The sequence below is a fragment of the Neofelis nebulosa genome, chromosome 2, assembly GCF_028018385.1.
Source record: "Neofelis nebulosa isolate mNeoNeb1 chromosome 2, mNeoNeb1.pri, whole genome shotgun sequence".
Taxonomy (NCBI): domain Eukaryota; kingdom Metazoa; phylum Chordata; class Mammalia; order Carnivora; family Felidae; genus Neofelis; species Neofelis nebulosa.
This window is the reverse complement of record NC_080783.1, coordinates 216,033,293-216,061,115: the sequence shown is the minus strand read 5'-3', so window position 1 is coordinate 216,061,115 and position 27,823 is coordinate 216,033,293. Positions and strand designations below refer to the sequence as shown.

The 27,823-nt window shown below is 55.7% G+C and overlaps 2 protein-coding genes across 2 annotated transcripts in view; both read right to left on the bottom strand.

Moving 5' to 3' along the window:
* LOC131505524 (solute carrier family 2, facilitated glucose transporter member 5) overlaps nt 1-1,085 on the bottom strand; it is a 28,138-nt gene extending 27,053 nt beyond the window's left edge. Inside the window, exon 1 of the mRNA XM_058719206.1 lies at nt 934-1,085. The gene's annotated coding sequence lies outside the window, so the exon portion shown is untranslated. The remainder of the gene's footprint in view (nt 1-933) is intronic.
* A 7,664-nt stretch (nt 1,086-8,749) lies between these two features.
* On the bottom strand, nt 8,750-26,841 carry GPR157 (G protein-coupled receptor 157). The gene is made up of 4 exons (XM_058719211.1): nt 26,353-26,841; nt 13,641-13,854; nt 10,781-10,975; nt 8,750-10,266 (listed from the first exon to the last, which is right to left on the bottom strand). The coding sequence occupies exons 1-4, from the start codon at nt 26,733-26,735 to the stop codon at nt 10,051-10,053; spliced, it is 1,008 nt and encodes a 335-aa protein (XP_058575194.1). The 5' UTR covers nt 26,736-26,841; the 3' UTR covers nt 8,750-10,050.
* Nucleotides 26,842-27,823: the final 982 nt, after the last annotated feature.

Genomic DNA, 27,823 nt, shown 5'->3' with positions numbered 1-27,823 from the left:
GTTTAGTGACCTCATGTTAATAAGGTTAAAGGATAATTTTCCCAAGAAAAAGTAAAAACCTACGACTCCTGTTCAGACAAAAAAATAAGCACGTGTTCAATATTTGAACCCGTTATTCAGGGGCCCAGGCAGAGGTTATAACTGGTTCTTAAGAGGATCCAGAAAAGCAGACACATTTATAGACCAGGCATGTTGAAAGGAATTTGCAAATGGATCTAAAGTGGCTTCTAGGGAGGGAGGGAAGTCAGGGAACCTCCCCCCTGCCAGCATTTGTTTGGGGGCCGTAGGGCAATTATTTTGTGTCAGCATCGTTATCAACAACTTGTAGAATCGTAAACTCCCAGGCAGTAGGAAGGGAAGAGCTCTGTGGAATCAGGAAGTGCACTGTGATGTCACCACTTTCCCTGCCCCCCCCCCAAGCTCATTTCCCCCTCCAGAGTTTGAGATCGGCCTTGGTGGGAGCATCGCAGGCATCGGCAAAGGCTATAAATCAACACCCCCCACCCCCGCCCCGTCCAGTCCCCTCCGTTTGGACACTTACAGCACCTCCGTGGGATCTAGTACCATGTGACCCCCCAGGGCCAGAAAATGCATCTTGCAGCTCCCACCTGGGATCCTGAGGCACACGTTATGGAAGCCAGCAGCCCTACAGGGGGTGCCCGGCCACTCGAGGTCCCCTCGCAGCCCAACCGCGCGACCCCCAGCCCCCGCTCTTGAAGCCCCCGGAACCCGTCTCCTCCAGGCTTTGCTAGTTTATGGGCAGGGGACAGCCACACCTGCAGGCTCTCAGGCCCCACCCCAGAGTCCCAGGTGGTTCTGCCCTCCAGAACATCAGAGAAGCACTGCTCTTCGGATAACCAGCCCGGAGGCTTCCGCCTCCGGCCAGGGCAGAGTCACCCTCTGGCCTTGCACGCGCGTCCCCGGGGCTCTTACCTCGTGAGGCCACTCGGCCAACTTCAGACAGCACTGGGCACCTTGCCGTGACTCCCCACCCTTGTGTCCTTGCCTTCTGCTTTTCCTCTGGGGCTGGTGACAGGCTGCAGGGAGGTCTGCTCGCTGGTATTTGGTTGTCCCCAGTGCAGGGATCAGCCGATCCTGTCCCGTCCACCAGGAACAAGAAGAAAAGCTATAGAAGGGATTCGCGGAAGGGAGGGTCTGTTCCGATCTCCAGCCTGATAGTCTTGAGGAGTTCTCAAATGCTCGCTGAATAGGGGCCGCCCACCATTCCTTCCCCCCAGGGCACCTCCGTCGGTTGACTCTTGGTCTTGCTCAGGCCTTGATCCTGGGGTCATGGGATCGAGCCCCCCGCACCCCCCCTCACCCCCATCAGGCTCTGTGCTGACAACGCAGAGCCTGCTTGGGACCCTCTCTCTCTGCCCCTCCCCTGCTCACACTCTCTCGCTCTCAAAATAAATAAATAAACTTAAAACAACAACAACACTCCATCTCTGAATTTTCATCTCAGATGCCGGCTAATCCAAAGCTGTGATCATCGAGATCCTGATGCCTGGCTGGCTCCTTGGTCTCAGGGGCATGAGTTGGAGCCCCACGGTGGGCCCGGAGATTGAAGAGGGAGCATAAAGCACGCTGAGAGCAAAGTGCAAGCTAACAACACCCCACCCCCGCACCCTCCACCCCCTCCCCTGCCCCAGGTGGGACATGCGTGACATTCCTCAGCTGCCCAAGGACAAAGGACCGAACCCAAGTGGTTGAACTGACAGAGATCACAGGACCTGAGTCTCCATCAGTTTACAAATCTTCGTAAATTACAAGAAAAAGGCACTCTTACCAACAGTCTAATGTCCGGAAACCACAGCCCCAACATCACCTTCCCCTCCGTAGTGAGGTGGGGATCAAAGGCGAGAAGGGAATGCGGGGAAAATTAAGTTTCCTTAAAACCTGCAGCCCATTGACAAATACTCGAGGCCAATACAGAATTTAACATTTCTTCAGGGAACCCCCTACTGTCTTAATGTTAATGCTTTGCTAAGAGGGAAAAACAACCTTAGCTTGACAATAACTAGGCCTCCAGTAACCTGTGAGTCTTTAGCATGTGAAAATCCCTTTAGGAAACTTCCTCTTGACCTTATCTCCCCCAACTCCAGAGTATATAACCAGTCTCTCCTCAGGGTCCTGGGGCAGCTCTATCCTGCCCACGGGTCCTGTCCCGTGCTTTAATGAAAACCTTTTTTGCACCAAAGACGTCTCAAGATTCCTTAGCCGTTTGCTCGCGGACCTCACGTCAAATTTCATCGGTTTCTTGATCCCTGCCCAATCGAAGTACATTGAGGACCCACCTTCAACAGCACCACCTAATGTCCCACTGCTGCCGCTCTCACCCTGAGATACAGTAAGGCCCTGTCACAAAAGTACTCTTCTTTATCCTGGTCTGCAACCTGTGCAGCTGGCCAGGGCTTTATGTTGAGAAGGGCTACCTCATTTGGCCCCAAACCTAAGCAAGAGCTCAGTGAACGCTAGTTATTAGCTACCAAGAACGTCCGACCTAGTAACAGTAGGCAAAGCCTTTCTTCATGGGGCCTGGATTCTAGACTCTTCTCCAGGAAGCGATTCTGACGGTTTTGTTGTTTGTTTTGGACCCACAGGCTTCATTCAAAAAGCAGTCCGCCTTTCCCCCAAAGCTTCTCACTTTCCAGATGTGAAAGGCTTAAGCTCCAGGCGCATGCTGGGCTGCCCCTGATAGAGGCCCACCCTGTGCCAGGAACAGGGCAGGCTCTGGGGGAACAGGCCAGAAGAGTAGTATCTGCAAACACTGCTTGCCAGAGGTCTGCTTGGAAGGCCTGGCGCAGACTCAAGTGCCCTCTGGGCAGAAGTGAAGGGCCGGACGGACGGGAAGAGGAAAAAAGGATTTTCCAGGGAGAGGGAACAGCATAGGACAGCATGGAACAGCACTGAGAGGTTGTGATTGAATAAGGAATATATATTCGGTCTTCGTCTCAGCCCTGGCGTACAGATCCTAAAGTCCTTAGAATTTCCTAAGTACTGAGAGTGGAAAAGGCATATTGATGTCCATGGGATGACTTTTGGAAAAGCCCCTAGGTAAGCTAGGGATGAGACCGGGATGAGATTCAGTCCCGCCGTTGACTTCCTGGGAGCGGAGAGGGGCTAGAGAGTGAATTAAATGACTCCTTGTCCCAGGAGTCATTTCCATCTGGCTGTTCCCGAGTTATATCTTTTCGTAATCAACCAGTAATCGAGCAAGCAAAATGTTTCCGAACCTGAGGATGGGGTCGTTGGAACCTGATCACAGCAGGGCGGTCAGACGCACAGGTGACTTGAGATTGGCATCTGAGGGGTGGGGGGCGGTCCTGCGGGACTGAGCCCTCCTTCTGCAGGACCCGACGCTGTCTCCAGGCCAACGGGGGTCAAACTGAATGGAACCGTCGGACAGGCAGCTGGTGGCGCAGAGAATTGCTTGTCGGTGTTGAGAAGAAACCCGCACGTCACAAGCATGGACCAGCGAGCGTGCTGCTTGCTGGGTGAGGAGGGTGGCGAGAGCTCGGAGAGGGGACAGGGACCAGGTGAGGGGAGGCCAGAGGGCACACCGGGGGTTTGGGCCATTCCCTACAGTTTTTGCTGTTCAGCCTGGGAGTCGCCTAGCCAGACTGTGCTTTGGGTGGCGCTCAGGACCTCCCGAAGCAGGACGAGGGGGAGGGGGCCGGTGGGAAAGTCAGGGAAGGGTGATGAAGGGAGACAGGACGGGTGGGGACAGGCACGTGGAGCCCTAGGAGGACTGTAGGGTGGCAGGAATATTTCTCAGCATAAGCGGGACAGGCTTCTTCCGTTTTGTCAACAGGTAAGCACACAGCATCCAGTTTAGAGACACGGCAGCAAATGCAAAGAAGAGAATAGCTAAAAACAAAAACAGAACCCGCAGCTCCCGTCACAGTGGTCGTCGCCTAGAGGTGGGACTAAGGCGCTGCTCTTTCAATACTATTTCAATTTGTGTGTGTTTTAAGGCGCCTGGGTGACTCAGCCAGTTAAGCGTCCGACTTCAGCTCAGGTCATAATCTCACAGTTTGTGGGTTCGGGCCCCGCGTCGGGCTTTGTGCTGACAGCCTAGAGCCTGGAGCCTGCTTCGGATTCTGTGTCTCCCTCTCTCTCTGCTCCTCCCCCACTCATGCTCTGTCTGTCTCTTTCCTTCAAAAATAAATAAAAACATTTAAAAAATAAATTTGTGTGTGCCGTATCTTTAAAAAAAAATTTTTTTTAATGTTTACTTATTTTTGAGAGAGAGAGAGCGGGGGGGGGGGGGGGGGGGAGGGGCAGAAAGAGAGGGACACACAGAATCGGAAGCAGGCTCCAGGCTCCGAGGCATCAGCACAGAGCCCGACGCAGGGCTCGAACTCATGAACTGCGAGATCACAGCCTGAGCTGAAGTCGGACGCTCAACCGACTGAGCCACCCAGGCGCCCCTATGTGTGACATCTTAATAGCAAATTTAATGTAAAGAAAAGATGCAAACCATTCCTAGGGGCTAGTCGATGTATTTTCAGTTCGTTAATGTTACTAAGACTTTGATTCTTAGGATGGTTTTAGGTTCACAGTAAAAGTGAGGGGGAAGGTGCAGAGGCTTCCATATCCCCCTTCTTCCACACACACAGCCTCCCCACCGACCCTCTCCCTCACAGCGCTGTGTCTGTGACCTTGGATGAACCCACTTGGGCCCACCATCATCCAAAGTCTGTAGGTGAACGTTAGGGTCCCCTCTTGGTGTTGGACATCGTGTGAATTTGCACAAACGTGTATGAACAAGTATCCCTCATCATGGTACCATACGGGGTGGTCTCACCGGCCTCAAAATCCCGTGCTCTGCCCATTCATCCCTCCCTCTCCCTCAACCCCTGGCAAACCCCTCCACGGTTTTGCCCTTTTCAGAATGTCTGAGAGTTGGAATCGTACTGTACGTAGCCTTTCGGACTGGCTTTTCACTTAAATGCGTATCATCCATGGCTTTTCAAGGCTTGACAGCTCATTTCTCAGTGGTGAATGATATCCCATGGTCTCAGTGGCCTACTGATGAGCATCTCGGTCGCTTCCAAGTTCGGGCAAGTACGCGGGAAACTGCTACCAACATCCATGGGACGGTTTTTGTGCGGATGTGAAGGTTTTCAACTTGCGGGTGAATATCGAGCGCCGTAGCTGGATCAGATGGCAAAAGTGTGTTTTGTCTTATAAGAAACTGCCCGACTGCGTTCCAAACTGGCTCTCCCATGATACGTTCCACCCGCAATGAGTGAGAGTTCCTGTGGCTCCACACCCTCGCCAGCATTTGGCGTTGGCAGGAGTCTGGCTATTCTGACAGGTGTGCAGTGGTATCTCGTCGTTTTAATTTGCATTTCCCTGAGGACACACGACGCGGCGTCTCTTCGCCCATGCTTAACTTGCCATGTGTACATCTTCTTTGGGGAGGCGTCTGTCAAAGTCTTTGGCCCATTTCTTTTTGTCTTTTTAAATTTTATTTTGGAAAGAGAGGCAGGGGAGGGGCAGAGGGAGACAGAGAATCCCCAGCAGGTCCCACACTCAGCACAGAGCCCGATGTGGGGCCCCTGGGATCATGACCTGGGCCCAAATCAAGAGTTGGATGTTCAACGGACAGAGCCACCCGGGTGCCCCTTTGGCCCATTTCTTAATTCTTAGTGTTATGTGTTAAGAGTTCATTGTAGGGGCGCCTGGGTGGCTCAGTCGGTTAAGCGTCTGACTCTTGATTTCAGCTCAGGTCATGATCTCGCAGTTCGTGGGTTTGAGCCCCACATCCGGCTTTGCGCTGACAGTGCGGAACCTGCTTGGGATTCTCTTTCTCCTCCCTCTGCCCCTCCCCCCGCTTGCATATGCACTTTCTCCCTCTCCTCTCAAAATAAATAAACTTAAACATTAAAAAAAAGGGGCGCCTGGATGGCTCAGTCGGTTAAGCGTCCGACTTCGGCTCAGGTCACGATCTCGCGGTCCGTGAGTTCGAGCCCCGCGTCGGGCTCTGTGCTGACGGCTCAGAGCCTGGAGCCTGTTTCAGATTCCGTGTCTCCCTCTCTCTCTGCCCCTCCCCCGTTCATGCTCTGTCTCTCTCTGTCTCAAAAATAAATAAACGTTAAAAAAAATTTTTTTTAAAAAAAGCTCATTGGGTATATTGGATGAGCTCTTTATCAGATGTGTCTGCTTTTTCCAGTCTTGGTGATAAATAACCGACCTACGTGGCGGTATGTTTAGGGCATACGGCACGGTGGTTTGGTTTGCGATGCTGTGAAATGACCACGGTGACGAGTTTCGCTACCGCGCACCTCGCGGAGACACCCCGACGTGTCTTTTGCAAATGTTTCCTCCCAGTCTGTGGCTTCTCTTCCCATTCTCTCGACGGGCCATGTACTTTTAACGTCACAAAACCCAGAGACTAGAACCAAGGCACAGGCAGTGCTTCGGGGAGCGGAGTTCCCAGGATGCAGCAGTTAAAAAAAAAACAAAAACCCCCCCTCGAGCGTGGGGTTTCATGGGCTGCACAGGCCGCGCGCACGAGGTGGCCAGCTCTGGCGGCCGGTTTTGGAGAGAACAGCCCTGGCGTCCCAGCCACCAGGAAGCTTGGAGCTGCCATCACGGTGGGTCACAGTGTGGCACGATAAAATGGTGCAGGAAAGGGGACAGGGTCAGTGACTCGGTGCGGGAGCTTCTCACTAATCAGAGTTTAGCTCCAGGCGTGAGTCCTTGGAACCTGGGCCTGTTGGTCTCCTATGGGGCAGGGCCAGAAATCTCTATTCTACAGTCCCCATTCCCCCACCCCCCATACACCTGAGACCCTAGCACGCACACTCGGAAGCTGGCTGTGCCAACGGTGTGCCCCCCCCCCCCCCCGCCACTTGACTATATTTGCCCACAGAGAAGGGCCCAGATGTTGTTTCCAGGTCCCAGCCGCGTAGAAGGTTCTGGAGCCGCCCCACAGCACAGGCCAGTCTGTGCCCACCGCTCCAACCCCCATCGCCGGCAGTCAGTTCACCAAACACGCAAAAGAAAAATAGCTACTTTATTTCATTAAAAACAGCAAGACTTTGGCTTCGACCCAAGATGCCCAGGGTTTCATTACAGTTTTGCACCCGCCAAAAGACAGCACGCTCATTGTGCCAGGACAGGACGTTTGTATAAAACGTTTCTTCCTGTCGGGCACACAGCGAGAGCTGTTCGCACCCTCAGCCCAGGACCAAATTCTACTCTTTATTAAATGACAAAAACAAACAGAAAGTGCCCGGCGAACCCGATTCAAAGACCAAGGTTCAGAAAGTGCCTGAGAAGAGAGGGCTCCCGGCCGAGGAGCCGCTGAGGGGGCCGCAGCACCTGTCCAGGCTCTTATGCATCCGTGACGGGGGGATGTAGGCGGATGGACACGAGCAGGGCTGATGGGAGAGAAAGAAACCCACTGGCGCCTGAGCGAAGCGGAAGACGAACGAAGCCTCTCTTGCTTGATCCGAAGCAGGAGCCCCTCCCACAGTCCTAAGATTCGACCTCATCGCCGCCACCATCCAGTTCCGAATCCCGTCACCCCCTGACCCGGCCCCTGGGACAAGCCTGTCCCCTGCCCGCGCGGTCTCCACCGCTTACAGTAACACATCCACCTGCTGCAGAGACGGGGCGGGCAGTGGAGGAAGCTGAAGTGGAAATAGCCAGGGATAACCCGTGGGTGGGTTTTGCAAAAGCAGACAGCACAGCAGCGGCATCAGACAAGAGGGATGAGAACTTGAGGCAGCCCCAGGCACCCAGAGATGCTCCTGCGCCCCTACTCCCTCTGCGGGCCTCTCCTGACCGCGGCCTGCCTGGGGACACCCAGGTCTCGCCAGTGCCGTGGAAGTCACACCGGGCGGCGGACAGCCAGCGCTGCCGTCTAGGCCCGGGACTCTGGGCCCCCTTCCGAGGTTTTAGTCCCACATCATCCACCGTGCCCCACACGCTAACTCAGCTGGGAACCGTTTTCTTTTTTGCAGCAAGCAGCTTCCTAAATGCTCCATTCTAGAAGCCAATGTGAAGGTCTTTATGAGCCATGTGCCCAGGACCTGCTGTATCGTCTTTAACCCCGGATTCCTCTTACAGTGGCCGCTTCTGTAAGGAGACCGCACCCCTGACAAGTAGCTTTCTGTAGGGCAGCCCGGGGCTTCTAGTCCCTAAGGGGATGACTGCCTCTTGCTGATTTTCATAAAGAAAACTTTTTCTTTAAAAAAAAAAAAAAAAAAAGGAAACCAAAAAAAAAAAAGCATTTTGGACCTAGTTCTGTCGACAACTCTTCCTTTCCCATTGTCTTCCTGTGACGGATTTTGCTTTTAAGAAGAAACTAGGAGGGGCGCCTGGGTGGCTCAGTCTGTTGGGTAGCCGACTTCGGCTCAGGTCATGATCTCTCGGTCCGTGAGTTCGAGCCCCACGTCGGGCTCTGTGCTGACCGCTCAGAGCCTGGAGCCTGTTTCCGATTCTGTGTCTCCCTCTCTCTCTGGCCCTCCCCCGTTCATGCTCTGTCTCTCTCTGTCTCAAAAATAAATAAACGTTAAAAAAAAAATTTAAAAACAGAATAAAATAGGAATCCACAGGGCACCTGGGTGGCTGAGTCGTCCAACTCTTGATTTCGGCTCGGGTTATGACCTCACGGTCCGTGAGTTCAAGCCCCATGTCAGGCTCTCTCCCTCTCTCTCTGCCCCTCCCATGCACTCTCACTCTCTCTCAAAATAAATAAACTTAAAAAAAAAAAAAAAAAAGGAACCAACAGTATGATGAGGCTTTGGCTTTAATCCAGAACCGTTTTCCAGGTTCAGAAGATCGTTTCGGTTTTGCCGAGTTCTGACGGAGCCCAGGGGAAGGACAGGTGTGGGGTAAAGTGGCGCTTTCCCTCTGCAAGCCTCCTGCGGTGATTTCTGTGACTAACAGAGGAACTGTTTCCTGAAACGCGAGGAAATTGTTCCTGGAAGAGCCGTGAATATAGAGAGAGACACAGACGCTTATTTGAAATCCTTTTCTCTTAAATGTAAATCGTCATTCCCGTGATGCATGTGTCACTTCCCCCAACCAACGCCCCAAACCTTCCCCTTCAGGTTGGAGTCCGTGTTTGGATCATTCACGGACTCCCTGGTCACCTTTCCTATAAAAAAACTAAAGCAGGGAGTGAATAAACTGGCTCCCTCCCCGTCTCAGTGTTCACAAGGGCAGACCGGAGGGGCAGTGGGCATCCACGGGGATTCTCTGCAACGGCCTCTTCCTGTCCCCGTCCTAGCTCTTGCGTTGGACGAGGGAACCTGTATTGTAAGTGACCGGTGAAGGGAGGGTCTGGGTTCCGGCCTGTGCTTGAAATTCAGACACAATCTGCATCAAGGGTTGGCAACCCATACATACAGAGGTTCTGGGGGGCCCCAGGGAGACCGACCGCCCGGCGCCGTTGCGTTGGGCTCACATGGTCACCGGGAAACCTCCCGGGGAAACCTTCGACCTGCTTAAAGGGAACTGGCTCTTTCACTGACGAGCAAAGCTCTCTGCGAAAAAAAGCCGGGCTCTCCCGGAAATCTCAATGCCCCCCGACAAACCAAAAATCCGCTTCACGACATCTAAGTGGGGGACGCATCTCTGACACCCCCTGCCATTTTATTTAGGATGAGTGCACGGTATCCACATCTCACTGTGCTCTCCTCCCCACAGGCGTGGGCCCCTCGAACTGTAAACAGTGCCGTGCGCGGTCCCGGGGCCGATGACCGCTGGACCGCGGGGCGACCTGAAAGTGACCTCGTGCCACCGGCTGCCCTGAATCTCACGGCCGACCCTCCTGCAGACGAGTACCCCTCCGAGCGAGCGCAGCAGGACACGGGCGGGCGGGCGTGAGTGGGGATGAGCCCCCGGAGGCTCTAGGAGGTAGAAGGAGCTGAGTTTGCTGGCTGCCCTCCCCACCGGGCGTCAAGAGCTTGAAAAGCAGAAGGTTAATAGTTCCGCAGCCATCCGGCCGCACGCCCTGCAGCGGGGACTCCCGGAACCACCTGTCCCCAGGTAGGCAGCACCTGTGCACGGAACCGGGCAGGGAACAGCTCAGGTGACTGGAAGTTCATCTGGGGTGTGTCTGGATCCCTGAGATTCGCCGGTCTTGGAGGGCGCAGGAGGCTTGGGAGGGCCAGCCGGGCTCTGGGCGGGAGGCTGGGAAGGGCAGCAGCGGCAGCAGACAGAGAAGAGCCGGGTTCGGACGGCGTGGGTGCACAGGACGAACATGATGCAGTTGGCTCCGCCCTGAAATGTGTTCCCGATCCCCTGTCAGGGAGGAAAGAGGCCTGAGTGCCGCGGCTGGAGGGGGGCGGGTCTTAAACCCACACGCAAGGGGGCTGGGAGGTGCTGCGGACCCCAGAGCCCTGTCCTCCACCCCCCGAGGCGGGTGTGGAGCGCAGGCCTGGCCCAGACCTGTATCCCCAGGGCCTTCTGGGCTGGGAAGGACAGGATCGGTCAACCCAGCCGGGGCTGCTCCTAGGCCACGGGGGGGGGGGGGGGGGGGGGGGGGGGGGAGCACCTTCATGCCCCTGGGCTGCACGACAACCTCACCGCCCTTCCACCTTCTCTCACCGAGGCTAGCCCTGTCTCGGGCAGCGGGGGGAGGCACCGTGCATCCGAGATCCCTGCCAGCCCCGGGCTGGCTGGCGCGCTGGGATGCACCTGCTCTGCGGCTGGAGGAGGGGCGGGGGAAGGGGGGGGGCGGCGGGGGCGGCGAGGGGCACGGGACCCAGCGCCAGAGCAGTCAGGACCCAGGACCGGGGAGGGCAGGCCCGCGTACGTGCAGGACGACCAGCACTGGCGACTGCACCGCCGGGGAGCCACAGAGGGTCAGGACGAATCGCACGGTGCTCCAGACCCGGAGGCAAATGAAGATGAGCGGAATGAGGACCAGCTTCTTGTCGGCCGCCGAGGCGTGGCGCCGAAGCCTGTGCTCCTCGGAGAGGATGGGCCGGTACTCCGAGAGCGCCTCGTGCTGTGTTGGGGGGGGGACACAGAGAACAGGCGTGAGCCAGGCGGGCTGCCCGCCGCCCTCCATCCACCGCCCGCGGCGCGTCTCCACCAGGGCGTCCAACGCACGTCTGACGCCTCCCGTGTCGAGAAGGCAATGCCTGATCTGAGCCCCAGAAACGGCGTCCTTCCGGTCGCCCCAGCCCAGGAACCCCCTCCCGCTGCTACAGCCCGCGTCCCATCCCTAGGCCCTGCGGGTTCTAACTTCAAAAGACATCAGAATCCGGACGTTCCGTCCACTGCCACTGCCAGAGGCAGCCTGGTCCAGGCACCATCACCGCCTCTCCGGGTAGTTGCGGCTCCCTCTTACCGGTCTCCCTCCATCACCCTCCCCGCCCCCCCCCCCCCCCCCCCCCCCCCCAGCGCAGTCTTGTTCTTGGCACAGCACGGTTCCTTGAACACCTAAGTCAGGTTCAGCTACCTAAGTCAGGTTCAGCCGGTCCGCCACTTAAAGGTCTCCCCGCTTCATACGTTCCTGACAAGGCCTAGCTCTGACCTAGCTTTCCCCTGGTTCCCTCCAGCCACTCAGGCCTCCTGGTTATTCCCCAAACTTATACCAGGCACACCCTGGCCGCAGGGCCTCTGCACTAGCTGTTTCCTCCATCCCCCCACCCACCCTCTTCAAGTGTTTGCTCAATGTCGCCCCCTGGAGGAGGTCTATCCTGACAACGGCTTTTAAAGTGCAAAGGCATTTCCCGGGTTGTGCTGTCCCCATAGTCGGCTCTTTATTTTCGCCTGTTTTTTCGTAGCTCTTGCCATCCTCCTTCCTAGATGCCATTCATCCTTGTTTATCGGGCCTGTTGCTGATGATGGTCCCGTCCTCCCCTGCAGATTGCAAGCCCACCCAGGCTGCAAAGGCCTGTGAAGGAGGGGGCTCCGCCCAAAGCTGGGGGAGAAAGGAAAGGTGAGCGGGCACAGGCTTTTGGCTTCCCGATTCCTGGGAACACCCTTCAGTGAGAGGACAGGGAGGCTCCATTTCCAGATTGCAGCTGAACTTCTAAAAAGAGATGAAGCTCCTCATAACAAAGATGTGTTTTTGAGCCTGGCCCTGTGTCCGGGACCCTGAAAGCCCAGGGGAGGGGAGAAGCCACACGTCCTGGCACCTCTGAGCACCCAAGCTGCGGCACCTCACCTGCTCAGGGCACCTGCTTCCTCCCTTCCTCCCCTGGGGCGACAGCAGCAGCCCTCTAGAACCCAGGGAGCCTGGGGGAGCAGGGTGGCCCTTCCAGAACCCAGGCAGCCTGGGGGGTAGGGGAGTAGCGGGGGCCCTTCCAGGACCCGGGGAGCCTGGAGGAGCAGGGTGGCTGTCCTCTCCCTTGCAAAGCTTCCTAGCTGGAGGCAGAGAACAGCCCATACACCTCCCCGCTGGCTAGTCTTCCCGTTTTCTGGAAACACTTGCAGAATTGTAAGAGAGAACCCCTTCTCCCGTGGGGTGCTCGAAGGCACTGCACCAGGTCTCCCACCAGGGTGGGTTGGGGGCAGGGGGAGGTCAAGGAAGAAGACAGACACACAGAAGGGCAGCTCCACAGGGGCGGCCTGGGAGGCTTCATCAGGGAGCCCAGAACCTTCCCAGGGTAAAAAGGAGCCAAGAAGGGAGTCCCGGGCCGCCAGGACACCAGCGAGGAGACAGATTTCAGACCAGTCGGTCGGCAGCCCCAGCGACGCCAGAAGAGGCTGTTAGGGAGGTGGGCGGCAGTGACATTTCTGCGTAAAAAGACAGCCCGAAGTCTAGACTCCGAAGTCGCCGGTGGGAGCCGCGGGGAGCCCCCTACGAGCTGGGAAACGGCTGCCGAGTCACAGGACGCCGGGAGACCGGACCGGGGACACGCTCCCTGCAGGTCCAGCCCGACAGAGGGGCGAAAAGAAGGCCCCGCCCCCGGCGGCCGCAGCAGCCCCGGCCCGAGCTCGGACGCCCCGCTCGGCTCCGCGAACTGGTGGCGCTCGGTCCCCGTCGCCGTCCCCGTGCTGCCCCACCGCCACCCGCCCCGCAGCGCCTCCGCCGGCAGGACGCCCGTACTGCACGCCCGCAGAGCCGGCAGGACCAGGAACCATTTGGCCACTTCGTGGGAGGAACAGCTTTCTTGCCTGAATTTCCTGCCAGCTCAGCTCGTGCTCTCTGAGCTCCCGAGACCCCGAAGAGCCCCCCATTTATGACACGCTTTTAACGACCACAGCTAACGCGGTGAGGCGTCTGTGTCGCCGGTTACGAAATTCCACGCCCTCCTCTTCCAGGGGCGTCCAAGTTCGCCCGCTCCCCGAGCAGTTCAACGCTCTTGGAGGTGGAGCAACCCCTGCGGCCTGCCAGGAGGGGGCAGCAGAGGCCTATGCGCCGAACACAGGCGGGGGCGCTCGCCTCCGCCTCCGAGACTCCAGGCACCGTGGCTCTGGCCTCAGGGCCTGGGCGAGTCTGGGGAGCCCCTCGGCCTCTGCCAGTCTCCGTTTCCTCATCCACAACGGAGGAGTGACAGGACCCGCTCCTGCCAGGGCCGCGTGATTAGCCAACCATTCGGCTCACGATGCACCATCCCGGCTTGTCCCCGAGGTGGCCGAGCCCAGCACCGGGCTGCCGGGCACAGTGGCCACAGGGAGGTCTGGGCTGGGGGGCTGGGGGGGGGGCCGCAGGTACCTACCGCCCTGTTTATGTGCTTCCTGATGAGGAGGTAAAGCACAGGCAGCGTGACGTAGGCCAGCATCTCCCACAGCTTCCCCGTCAGCAACATCCACAGGACGCGGTCCTCTGCGTCCAAGTCGATCCAGCACCAGCCGACCGACACGTCCGAGGCATCATAGCCGATCTTCTTCAGAGCGACAGCTGCCACGGTGATGGCCAGTGGGACCCCCCAGCTGAGGAACAAGGGACAAAGGGGACGCTGCGAGGTCAGGCCCCGCTCCCGGCAAAGCCGGCAGGGGCGAAGCGAGCGGACGCTCCGCGGACAGATCGGTGCTCTCCAAACCCTGCACCTCACAGCAGAGAGGCGGGCAGGAATCCTCGAATCCCCCACCCCGGCCCCGCTCCGCCCAAGCCCTGCCAGGCCCACCCGAACGTCACGGAGCTCGGGTAATAGGACACAGGGATGTCCCAGCTTCCTGCCTGGATAGACACCACCCCCACCTCCCTCGGAGGCCGGGTTCTGATTCAGAATTGCTGGGCTCCTTGCAGACGGGCACGAGAACGCTGCGGTGTGGGGAGGGCAGCTCCTTCCTGCCCCCAAGGGGCCTGCATGGCAGCACACAGACACCGGCCCATGTGCCATGGCTCGCCCACACACCCCATAAACAGCCAGGCCCCCCTTGGTCCCTTGCACACACGGGCGGCTTGGGTTGCCCGAGCAGAGGGTTCCAGGGCCCCGTGCACCTGCAGCCGTTTCTAGAAGGGGAAACAAGGGCTTTGGGTGGACACATGTCTATGGCCCAGAGGCCTCCTTGCTCCAAGAGAAGGGGGTATCCCTGGAAAAGGGGGCCCCCTAAAGCATAAAACCTGGGGCAGGGACCCCCTCTCACAGAAGCATGGGGCTGACATTTTGGGAGCTCACCCTGATGGCAACCCAGCAGGATGAGGGCCAGGCCCCAGGGTGCTTCCTGGTGTCCCCGCACCAGTCTGCTGGCAAAACATTTGAAACGGGCCAGGGGGACACCCAGAAGCTTCATGGTGGCACGAGGGGTGGTTAGGAGCCTGGGCTGTGACGCCACAGGCTGGGTCCAAGTTGGCCCTGCCCCCACTCGGCCTCAACACATCAGTGTCTTTCCCCACCAAGTGGCGTTGAGAACCGGGCCTGGGACCGAGTAGGTCATTATGAGATCGCCAGTAAAGATTGGCGTGTGCCTGGCACACAGGACTGGGTAAGTGTGTCAGAGTATCTGACCGCTGTCCTGGGTCATGACTGACGGCCCAGGATTCCGGCCTATGGTGCAGGTGCCAGGAATGTGGGATGCCCACGCAGTTTCTGCCCCCTGGAATAGTACACACGGGCCCGTGTCCCAGGTCAGTCACTGAAGGACAAGCACTACGTAAACAGGACACGGTCTTCAGTAAAATGCTTAGTTCAGAAATCGGTTATATATACATATATATGTATATACGAAGTTACATAGGTATATATGAAGTTTATTTATTTTGAGAGAGAGAGAGAGAGAGAGAGAGAGAGAGAGAGAGAGAGTGAGTGCAGAGGAAGGACAGAGAGAGGGGGCAGAGGATCCGAAGCAGGCTCCAGGCTCTGAGCTGTCAGCACAGAGCCTGACATGGGACTCAACCCCATGAACTTCGAGATCATGACCTGAGCTGAAGTTGGACACTTAACCCACTGAGCCACCCAGGTGCCCCGGAAATCGGTTATATTTTGAGAGCAACAGCAGCTCTTTTTAATTTTATTTATCTTTTTATTTATTTACTATTATAAGTAATCTCTCCACTCAATGTGGGGCTCGAACTCACGACCCCGAGGTCAGGAGCTGCATGCTCTTCTGGCTGAGCCAGCCAGCAGCGGCTCTTTTTGAGAGAAAGTTGTGGAATAATGATGAGACCGAGGCTGTGCATTAGTCTTGCCAAACTGAGAAGTGCTGGGGTCAATCAGAGTCTCTAAATGCTGCGGGGGCTAGGGTGGAACAGAAGGGAGGAGGCCAACTCCCGGACCTGGGAAGGACTCGGCGTGGGGCACTTTCAGAACAGAGGTGCCTGTTCAACCTGCCCCTGTCCCCACCCTGGCCTCTGGGGGGGCCCAGACAGGAGCAGGAGGATAGCGTCACTGTACCTCTGCACCCCGGCCTCTGCTCGCCCAACGGCGGGAGGGGAGGCGGGACGCAGCCTGTCTTTCTTGAGGTCACCAAGGCACAGAAGGGCCAAAAACCCCCACAGAAATTAAAGGGTTATGAGAAAGGTACCAAGTTAGCCCCGGGAGTCTGTCCATTTTAAATGCCTGTTCTGTCGGTTAGTCATCTGTTTAGCTGATGTATATTAGCGTCAAACTGTTGTGTCGTAATAAAGGGTTACCCTACAAAACCAAAGCTCATGCCATCCTGGGGCCCGGGGACAACATATGTCACAGCTATGAGCTCCATGAGGGCAGGTGCAGGGCTCTTTCCAGCATCTAGAACAGCTCCCGGCACCTGGTAGGGGCCAAACGAGGACCTGCTGAATGAATGAATGAATGAATGAATGAATGAAAGAATGAATGAATGGAGTTTGAGCCAAGTGACTGAGACAGCTTTCCCCAATTTACTCCTTAACTGTTCATTGCAAGGACATCATTGTCATTGAAAAGGAAACAAGAGGCTTTATAAAGTACTAAACTGCAATCCTGAAGTTATTTGTGTTTCGGCCACTTTATGGTTTACAGGGTTCCTCCTGGCGGAGGGGTGTCCCCAGGCTGGAAGGAAGGGAGAGCACAGGGCAGGAAGAAGGAACCGCTCAGTCAGCAGGGACTCCTCCTCTGTCGGCATCCTGACAGCGCTCACGGGAGACCTGGGCCCCACACGGGGACGGATCCCGCCCTGCGACTTGTCATAGGAAAGCTACGAAGTGATGGGTTTGTATATCCTGTGTATCCTGGGTTGCACCTGGGGCTAAGTTTGTGTTGGGAAAGGGCCAGAGAGAAGACGAAACAGGTAGCAGGGCTTTCAAGGGTTGAGAACGTGGGTTGATCGGGGCGCCAGGGTGGCTCAGTTGGTGAATCAGGCCACGATCTCACGGTCGGTGGGCTGGAGTTCTGCTGTCAGCGTGGAGCCCGCCTTGGATCTTCCGTCTCCCCCTCTCTCTGCCCCTCCCTTACATGCACGCTTTCTGTCTCTCTCTCTCTCGAAAATAAATAAACATTATCAAAAATACATCCTAGGAACGCGGGTTGATCAGAGTCACTATTTGAACATAAGCACAGATGGGCAGAAGCTGTTTGGGGAGGTATTTAAGGGGGAGCCGGGAAGAAGAGGTAACGTGAGGGAAGGGTGGGAAGAGAGTGGGAGGGAGGGAGAGCCTAGTAACCCACAAAGCAGGTTCTGCCCGACTTGGAACTTATGGGTCTGGGCTGGCGTGCTGGCGATGTTTCACAACCGGCTCTCCGCAGAGTGTATTTGTGTGTGTGTGTGTGTGTGTGTGTGTGTGTGTGTGTGTGTGTTAGGAATGCATGTACACATGTGTCTCATTAATGTAACGGACACCAAACGTGTGAAGCACACGATCTGTAAGTAATATAGACGACACAGTCCTCCTTGTTGTGACTTCTAAAGAGCCAACTGAGTCTCACAAAACACGTTTGTTGGTCTGTGCCGACACCCTGTGGTTGCAGTTGCCAAATGAAAGTTGTCCCATGATGTGAAGTTGGTTGTGTTTTCATTTCCCTTCCCGAATAAGATGAACGTAAAAAGGGAAACCTAAGAGACAAGACCAGTGCGGGAACGCCTCTTCTCACCCTCTTAAATACCCGGCTTCCTGCCTGCCCCAGCGGGGTTACTATCTCTGCTGAAGTCCTCACAAGGAACACTTCGTAAGTGTAATCTTCACTAACATCTTCTCCGTTCCCGTGAGTCTAGATCCAGCAAACTATGGCCCGAGGTCTGTTTTTTTTTTAAATAAAGTTTTATTGCAGGACAGCCTCATTTACACTCGCTTGTGTACATGTGTATGGCTGCTCTCAGGCCACAGAGAGAGCAGGAGTTGGAGAGGTGCGACTGAGATGAGGCAGAAGAGACCTACTAGCTGGTTCTTCACAGGGAAAGGCTGCTGACCTCTGCTCTTCGCAATCGACAAAACAATAAACCAGCCCCTGATCTGGAGGCGCTGCCATTTTCCACGGTGGAAACATCCCCACTGTGGCTAATTTCAAGCCGCCAATACGTGGTAGGGAACAGATGTGCAGCACGCCCAACAGTATTCCCCCTGCACACAGACGATAGTTGTAAATCACCTCAAGTGTACGGATAAGAGTAAAATCATTAAGATGTAATTCTTGGCATTTTGGTTACTCTTTTTAAAGTAACTTACTCTAAGGTTACATACTTTACTTTTTGCTAATGGCTGTATTTAACAATCAGCTCATAAAATGCCCTAAAATTTAACGACTGGGGTCTCGCCGGCTGGCTCAGGACAACCACTGGACAGAGGATAAAAACGGGTAAGAAGCTGCAAGACACCCTGTGTTCTTAACCTGTAGAGTGAGAAGACAGTCAGTATTTTGGGCAACCTCGGATAAGCCGAACCATTCTCTGGCCAGGTGACCGGCCCGAGTTGCAGGCGCCATGAATCCGGAAGGCATTCCACAAAGACATGCGCGACATGATCCCTGCTTTCCAGAAGGGTGTACTGGCAGGTACCATGCCACAGTTTTTTCTTCTCCCTCCCCTCAAAGAAGCCATCAACCAAAACATTAACAAAATCAGGACAAGTAAAATATAGCTGAATAGCAGCACGTGAAAAAAGACCAAGGGCTGTAGTTGATTATGACCTAAAAACTCATGTGGTCAGAGGGATCACCCTGGTGCTCAGATGGGGCAGATCAGAACCGCCGGGGAACTCTCCCGCCTCCGTGTGGACACTTGCGACCCGCATTCTAAATCTGAGATGGTTAAGCCAGGCACGTCAGGAGATGCTGGGCCTTCCTTGGGCCATCCTCAGATGTTTAAAGACCCCTGATGAGGTCCGGCTAGGACCTGACCTAGGAGATGGGGTCAGGAGGCTGGGGGAAAGGGCAAGGTGTCTTGCTCGATCCCCAGACTGAGGGCTGGACTGACCCACGTGCAGGGGAGGCTATGAAAGGTGTCTGGAGAGGGACAGGATTAAAGCAGGTGACTGATAAGGCCCTTTGTCTCCAAACCTGTGACTCTGAGAAGCAGGGCTGGGGGCACGTAGATGGAGGGAGCCCGAAGACCACACGCTGAGCAGAGTCCCTCACTTGGAGGGGTAACCTAGAGGTTCTTCGAGAGGTGCCCACACCCCCTCACTCGTGTTCACCTGGAAACCAAGGCCAGACTCCGAGTCGGACTCATTCTCCCTCGGAGGCTGTTAAGGGCTGAGTTGCGTCCCCCTCAAAATTCATATGTTGACGTCCTAACCCCAGTAGCTCAGGATGTGACCGTAGTTGGAGATGGGGGTCTTTAGAGAGGTGATTAAGTTAGAATGGTCTGTAAGGTGGGCCCTAATCCAGCACGACTGCTGTCCTTAGAAGAGACTGAGATACAGACACACACACACACACACACACACACACACACACACACACAGAACGCAAAGCAGGCTCCAGGCTCTGAGATGTCAGCACAGAGCCCGACGCGGGGCTCGAACTCGCGAACACCGAGATCGTGCCCTGAGTCGAAGTCGGAGGCTTAACTGACTGAGCCACCCAGGCGCCCCAGAGAGGCTTTCTACAAACTCTGCAGGAGAGACACGTGCCAGCTCCTGGGGACCCCACCACATCCGGTCGGACAGAGCTGGTGGGGGGCCCTCGGTAAGCTTAGGGGAGGGGTGAACAGACAAAAAGCCATTCAGATCTACCAAGAGCTTAGCTCCTCCTTGGAACTTGGCATCCTCTTGCTTTTCAGTCTCCTCCAGAGGAGCAGAACCGGGGGCACCACAGGATGAGCCGGGTGGTGAGTAAGCCATCCCTAACACCTGCATTCCCTGGCATGTGTCAGATGACCGTGAGCGGGGGTGGCCCGTCCCCAGGACAGTGATGCTCTGGGTTTCCCTTGGGAGTCCCCAGCTCTGCCCACATGGGGATCTTCTGTTAAATGGTCTCTGAAACCTCTCCCACTGGAGTCATGGGGGGGGGGGGGACACCTGCAGGGGCAGGGACAGTTCCACTTTAGCACACAGATGGGGAGAACCTTCCACCCGCCGCCTGACAGGTCCGCTCAGTCATCTGCCCCCACCCCAAACCTCACTCTTCCCACAGATCTTTCTGCAAGGGGGTTGGCCCCTGCTGGGAAAGAAACAGGAGCCTTTCCCAGTGCCTGGTCTACGTGCCGTGTGGCCCACGGAAGGCCTTGACCGTTAACTCAAAAACTGCCTTGAGAACAAAACTATCGGGCAACAATGTGCCGATTTAGAAAGCACTCGGTGGCAGGACAGAGCCAGGCCCGGAGGGAGGTGCAGCTGCAAGGAGCCGGGCCTGGTGAAAGGAGTCACAAGGCCCATGGCCGCCTAGAGGTTTCTTCCCGGGAACAATGGGCACTTATTGCTGAGTGTGGGGCAGAGGGGTGGGTCGTGGGAGAAGCGCAGGGAGCCGGCCACTGCCCAGGCCACCATGAGGTCGCTCCGCAGCTCTGGCCGCAGAAGGGAGTGGGGTGTCTGTCCAAAGGGACTCTGAAGCACACACACCTGGGCACACCTCTGCAGCCCCGGGGCCGGTGGGCATCAGGGAGCCACGCTGCCACGCTCGGAGCCACTCTCCCGGCCGTCCGGGTCCTGGCTGACTGGACGCCGGGGAAGGACGGGCAGAGTCTGACCTTGCCCGGGCAGGAAGGTCAAGGGCAGCCTCTGGTGCTGCGCCCAGTATCCCGTGAACACGAAACGCTGTGCAGAGACCTCACGAGGCAGCAGTGCCCTCTGAAGACTTTTTAGGGGGAACAGGTAAAGCCAGCCCAATTCTTGTTATTTTGGGGAGCACTGGCCGACACGGGGTGCTGTTCATGCAGCTGCTACCTGCGCCCCTCACTCAGACGCACCTGCCTGGGGCCTCGTCTCTGGGCCCCACGGTGAGCTAGCTTCCCACCAGAGAGCTCAGAGGATCTTCCCCTTTGTGGCCCCTGTTTCCCCTTCTGTCTACATTAGAACTTCCCGCTCCCCACAGCATGGGCCTTTTTATTTTTATTTTTAAGTTTATTTGTTCATTTTGAGCTCGAGCCAGGGAGGGGTAGAGAGAGGGGGAGAGAAAGAATCCCAAGCACAGACCCTGAAGTGGGGCTCCGAGCCACGAACCCTGAGATCGTAACCTAAGCCGAAATCAAGCTTAACCCACTGAGCCACCCAGGCGCCCCTCCCCCCACGGCAGGGATCTCGATGGTGAACTTGCGGTGGGTGCCGTAGACTCTTCCTCCAGAACCCCCAAGCAACCTCTGGAGTGGGCGGGCCCACGTGCCCCCATCCTCTCCCACCTCAGTGACGCCAGAAGAAACCCTAAGACTGCTTGAGGCGGCCAGGACCCTTCCTTCTGACTTGGTGAAATGAGGCGCCCCTCCCCGCCCCACCCCTCCACCCCTCCCACCTTCCTCCAGTGGTCACAGGACACACAGGGACAGCTGGCACAGTGGCGCCTGGGCACACAGGTGCAGGGGACAGTTCACTGACCCTGAAGGAGCCCACCACCCCGTGCGGGGGGACCGGAGCGGACAACTGCTTTCGGAAGGCAGGGCGTGAGTGATCCCCAGGGGGACCGGGATGGTTTCTGGCCAACCTGGCTTATCTGACCAGAAGAGAACTGCCCCCCCTCCCCGCCCCCCCCCCCCCCACTCACCACAGCTCTAGGTCCTTCTAAGAGGTGCGAATTGTAAAGGGTCCCCGATGCATGTCCCGGTGAATGTAAAACATGGGGTGACTGTGTCAGGCTGCCTCAGCAGCTAAGATACAGCAGGGAGGGACTTCTTACTACAGGGATTTCCCTTTCATGCTGCCTATTCTCACACAACCTTAAAAAGGCAACCAAAAACAGGAAATTCACTTCAGAACACTGTCAGGTTCAATGTATGCTAAACGAGCGAGGGGGTTAAGTTTGAGGAGTGACAGATCTTTATCGCAACGAGATATTTACTCATCACAAAGGGGAAAACGGTAACTGCAGTGCAAAACTGACAGGCAACACCTTAATCAGGCGATCAAAGTTAATGTCACCCGATGGCGGGGGGGGGGGGGGGGGAGGGGGGGGGAATCAAAGTCACCCCGGGGAAGGGGGCATGAGAAGACCGTGCTTCTGTGAGATTCCAGCCAAAGGACAGGACCTGAAACCACTCTTGGGGAAGCAGCTGCCAGCCCGGCAGAGGGACTTTCTGCAAAACAGACCCGTACTCTTCAGGGGCGGTTGAGCGTCCGACTTCGGCTCGGGTCACGATCTCCTAGTTTGTGGGTTCGAGCCCCGCGTCGGGCTCTGTGCTGACAGCTCAGCCTGAAGCCTGCTTCGGATTCTGTGTCTCCCTCTCTCTCTCTGCCCCTCCCCTGCTCGCACCCCCCCCCCCATCAAAAATAAAATAAACATTTAAAAAATTAAAACAAAACAAAAAACCCAGACCTGTAACTCTTCAAAAAAGTCAGTGTTGTGAAACACTAGGAAAGACGGGAGAACTGTTGCAGATTGAAAGAGAGTAAAGAGACCCGACAACTAAACCAAACACAAGCCCAGGTTTCCCTCTGCTGTCGGGGACATTCGCAGAAGACAAAGTCTCTGTGATGTCCACTGTCAGAGAGCATTGTTCTGTGCTGTACTGTTTTCCTGCTTTTGGAAGGTTTATGTGGTTACTTAAGAGACCATTCCTTTCTTTTGGAAACATACACTAAAGGATTTAGGGGTTCTGGGGACATCAGTTTACAACTTACTCTTTTTTTTTTTTTTAATATTTATTTTTGAGAGGCAGAGTGTGCAGGGGGTGGGGGCAGAGAGAGAGGGAGACAGAGGATCCGAAGCAAGCTCTGCTGATAGCAGAGCCTGATGTGGGGCTTGATCTTACAGACTGTGAGATCATAACCTGAGCCCAAGTTGGCTGCTCAACCGACTAGAGCCACCCAGGCGCCCCAAGTCTCCAGCTTACTCTTAAATGGCCCCAGAAAAATAACTGCAGAGGACAAAGCAAACACGATAAAATGTTAACAATGGTGGAAATCTGGAACGTCAAAAATAAATTGTTTCATGACACCTCAATTTTTAAAATTATCGTCAGGCCAAGAGACAAGATGGGATCATAAACAGAGGACGGACCCTCTAGCCCCGAGCCTCCCATTCAAGGTTCTGTGACCTGGGGCAAGTCTCACCAGCTGTGACAGGAGGGTGACCATCCTGCCTGGCCCCTGGGTCACTGGCTAAGGAATGGAACTGCATTTTGCAAGACGTCAGGAGCCAGATGCAGGCTTGTGATGAGATACCGGGTCCATGAGGATAAAGTGTAAGCAGCCCTCCTCCAAAGCGGGGGAAAAAAAGTCTTTCTGTAAAGGCGACCTGGTCAGTTATTACGATGGGGTCTTGGGGGCACTGCAGGCTCTTGCTGGGAAGTGGTGTATGGGCAGGATTCTATCCCACCTCCTGCTTTACATGGTTGCCTTCAGTTTTATAGATGGATTTTTTCATTTAGATCATACCGTTCACAAAACACGACTTAAAGAGTTCGCAGCCAGTATCTAAAGGCTGTGTAACGTTTCCGGTAGGATGCAATTTGTCATCTACTGTTCCCTGATTTTTTGGACATTCAAGCTGCTTCCAAATTCTCACACAAACTCCCCTGTATATACAGCTTTGAATGTATTTTGAATGATCTCTTTATTTTTTTTTTTAATTTTTTTTTTTAACGTTTATTTATTTTTGGGACAGAGAGAGACAGAGCATGAACGGGGGAGGGGCAGAGAGAGAGGGAGGCACAGAATCGGAAGCAGGCTCCAGGCTCCGAGCCATCAGCCCAGAGCCCGACGCGGGGCTCGAACTCACGGACCGCGAGATCGTGACCTGAGCTGAAGTCGGATGCTTAACCGACTGAGCCACCCAGGCGCCCCGAATGATCTCTTTAAAGATATATAGGATCCTATAAATAGGATCAGTGGATCAAGGAGTACTTTCTATGTGGATAATTCCAGTCTACATTGCCAGTAATAATGTAGGAAAATACCTGTTTTCCTGGCATTTATTGTGTTAGTATTCTACTTCACTATTTTTTTTCTAATTTAATAACAAAATGGTACCTCACTGTTAAATAATTTGCATTATTTTGAGTATGAATGGAGTAAACTTTTCCCCACATGTTTATGAACTGTTTTGACTCCGTGTCTGGATGTGTCCTCTGTCCACTCATCAGGATATCTGCTGGTTTTTTGAAAAAATCATTTCAGGGGCGCCGGACTGGCTTAGGGGGCTGAGCGTGTGACTCTTGATCTCGGGGGTCATGAGTTCAAGACCCACGCTGGGTACAGAGATTACTTAAAAATAAAATCTTTTACAAAATCATTTCATAAAAACTACAATAGACATGATCAACTGGAGGTCTGAAGAAGATTGATTTTCAGCAGTCTGAAATGGTGAAAAAGTGGATGACCGTGCAGCCTCTGTCTGAAGATGAGATTTCTCCTGCCAACAGGTCTTTAACAGTTATACGCTATTACTCCCAGGAGTGGCGCTGGAGAGGCCTTAGCAAGGTCATTAGCAAGACAGGCTGGGAGGATCTCAGTCAATAAATGAACCTGTTAGACAGGTTTTCTACCAATCCTCTTAGACCAGCCAGGAGCTAAGCACTAAGCTTCTGAAAGGGAACCCCAGAGAATAACTTGTCATTCTCCCTTCCTAGCTTGGATATAGATAATTTTCTCCTTCTCCTTCTTGTAATTTTCTTTTAAGAAGTAGATGGATCACATTCAATGGGCAAGATGAACAATTCCCTTCTTTTCTGTGGCCAGCAAAAGGGGCTTTCTTAGGAGGCCTTTCCTAAGCATCACAGAAAACACCCCTAGGACTGAGCTGAAGGAACTCCCAACTCGGGTTCATCAGGAAATGTATCTTCTATAGGATCTGTACTAGGTTCTCTTTATCCCTTAAAAAACACAGTGTAATATATATATATATATATATATATATATATATATATATATATATTTTTTTTTTTTTTTTGTAAGAGGGGGGAAAAAAAGAGAAGAGATTCTTGGCAAAGAAAGCCAGTCGGAGGCTCGATTTCTCAAGTACATGTAAACTCTAGTCTACATGCCAGCCACACCCAGCCAGACTGCTAAGGACTGGGTCTCTGGCCTGGACACAGAGCTCAGGGGGGTGCTGCAAGGGGAGGAAAGGCAGCCCCGGTGAGTCCCTGCAGCATCTGAGGTCCTGTCTCACTCCTTGCCAAGCTTTTGACATGAACAGCTGAGAAGCAGGCCATTTAGTTTCCCAGGGACCAGCTGGCCTTCATCCAGCAGTTCTGAGACCTAGAGGTCAAGTGACTCCTGCAGACTTGTGATCTCACTGTTGTGACACCCAGGTGACCTGTCTCTACCAAACTGCTGAGTGTCCTCAGTCCCATGGAAAGCACTCAAGTATTTAACAGAGATGTCCTATAATTAGGGCAGCACTAGGTGCACTCACTTTTTTTTAATGTTTAGTTATTTATTTTGAGAGAGAGAGAGAAGGGGGGCGGGGCAGAGAGAGGGAGAGAGAAAAATCCCAAGCAGGCTCAACCTATCAGCACAGAGCCCGATGAAGGGCTCGAGCCTATGAACTGTTGAGATCATGACCTGAGCTAAAATCAAGAGTCAGATGCTCAGCTGACTGGGGCAGCCAGGCGCCCCAGTATTTGGTGCTCTTATCTGGGAGAGGAAAAAGGGCAAACAAGCCCTATAAGATTCCGGCCTTGGGTGCAGCACGGGACACCATCAGATGTCAGAATCTTGAAATTACACCAGGAAGGCGTAGGTGAGGGTGACCTAATGAGACGCTTCAATGCCAGGGCAGGGCACCGCCTGGGCTTCCTCTACTCCCATACACTCCAGGCAGCTGGGGGCCCTCTTCCAGACCAGTTTCTGCCACTGACCTCACCCTCAGAGATGCCGAACCCTACGAAGTCAAGATGGTCTGGGTCTAGAGACGAGCAAAGACAAAATAATGAAGATGGTCCTTTGCAAATCTTACAGCTGAGACACTGCAGGTAGCAGGGGGCAGCTAGCCTGGGAGTGGCTGAATGCATCACACCTCCTGTGGCACGGGGTGGGGGCTGGGAGCAGCCGCCCTCTCCAGCCTGGAGCCCAACCTAACTCATCTCTCTGCCTGGGAACGAGGCGCTTTTCCCCAAGGGCAGCAGAGATGGCCAGAACTTAGGGAAGGCATAAGGTGTCTTCCAAGTTACGAGGGCCGAGCTCTGGCCCCACCCCCACCCCCGCCCTCCAAGGGGCTGCGCTGAGGCACCCAACTCGCTGGGAGGCTCGGGCCAGGGCAGGCAGGAAGGGGCGCCCTCGGCGCTGACGCTCAGGACAGGTCCAACCTCTCCACCCGCATCGTCCCGCTGGCCCCGGGGCTGCCCCCTAACATGAGCAGACACGATCTGTCGGGCCCCCCGCCAGGGATCCGACCAGGACGCGGGCGCCACAAGGGCGCGAGGGCCCCAGAGGCAGCAGGCAGGGCCCAGGCCGGGGGGGGGGGGGGGGGGGGTCGGGAACTCGAGCGAAGCGGCGCCGTTGTCACCCACCTGACCACGTGGAAGGCCCAGAGCAGGCGGCCGGTCCGAGGCTCGCGCGCCGAGCGGACGATGCTCAGGTACAGGTAGAGGGCGATGGCCACGGTCCAGAAGAAGGAGCTGGTGTTGGCGAAGGTGGAGAGCGCGCCCTGCAGCACGCAGTCCCACGAGGGGCCCGCGAAGTCCTGCAGCACCCCGTAGAAGTAGGAGGCGGCCGAGAGCAGGTCGGCCAGCGACAGGAAGAGCAGCAGGCGCCGTGCCCGGCTGCGCAGGTCGGGCCACAGGGCGTGCGTGGCCACCAGCAGGCCCGAGCCGAGCGCGGAGAGCGCGCACGACAGCAGCACCACGGCGCGCTCCGACGGCACCAGCTCGGTGGGCGGCGCGGGCGGCGGCATGGCCCGGCGGGCAGGGGGCCGGGGCCGCGGCGCCGCGGGGACAGAGGCCGGGCCGCGCGTGCGGCCGCCGCCGCCGCCGTCTGGGCACCGACGCGCCCACAGCTCGCGCCCCGACCCCTCCCGGTCCCTCCGGGTCAGCGGCCCCGGCCCCGCCCCTTCGCACCACCCCCGCGCCCTCCACGCTCCGCCCCGTGGCCCGCAGGTCCCGTTCCCGCCCCGCCCAGGTCCCAGCATCTCGCCCCGCCCTCACGCCCCGCCCCCGCGCCCTCACGCCCCGCCCCGTGGCCCCCAAGCGCCCTCCGAGACCCAGCGCCCGGACCCCGAGCCACGCCCCCACGCCCTCTAGGCTCCACCCCGTGGCTCCCGGGTCCCCTGCCGCGTCCCCGCGCCCCGCCCGGACACCCTCCTCCCCGCCCCCTACGCCAGGGCTACCCCTGCTCCAGCCAGATGGCTAGGACACCCTGTCCTGGACGGGGAAGGACTGGTATTTCTAGGGCTACTATTACCTTCCTTCCTTGCAGCCAGCTTGTGTGCGGAGTGTGTGGTGGGTGGCGGAGGGAGGCATTCTTTCCACTAGTAACAGAAACAACGGTGGAGGACGAGGCTCATTCCTCATACAGTGGGTACCCGGAGCGTTCGCAGGGCAGGGATGGTTGCTTTGGGCAAGGGGTGTTTTCCTTTTTTCTGGCAATGAGCACGCGATTTTTTAAAGTTAAGATTACTAGGGTTTGGTTTGGTTTTTTCATGAAACACTAATTCCTGATTTGCTGGTTTTACTTTTTTCAACATTTCGTGTTTTTAAAAATTGAGATACCAATTACCTGCCATCAAATTGGCCCTTTGAAGCGTACCGTCCCATAGTTTACGGTATATTCACAAGTCTGTGCAACCATCATTATCTAATTCCACATTTCATCACCTCAAAATGAAACTGTTAGCAGTCGTTGCCGACCTCTCCCTCCCCTCCGCTCCAGGCGATCACTAACCTACTTTCTGTGTCTATGGATTTGCTTGTTCTGGGCATTCACATAGATGCAATCAGATAGTAAGTTGTCTTTGGGGATTGGTTTCTTCCACGTGGCATGTTT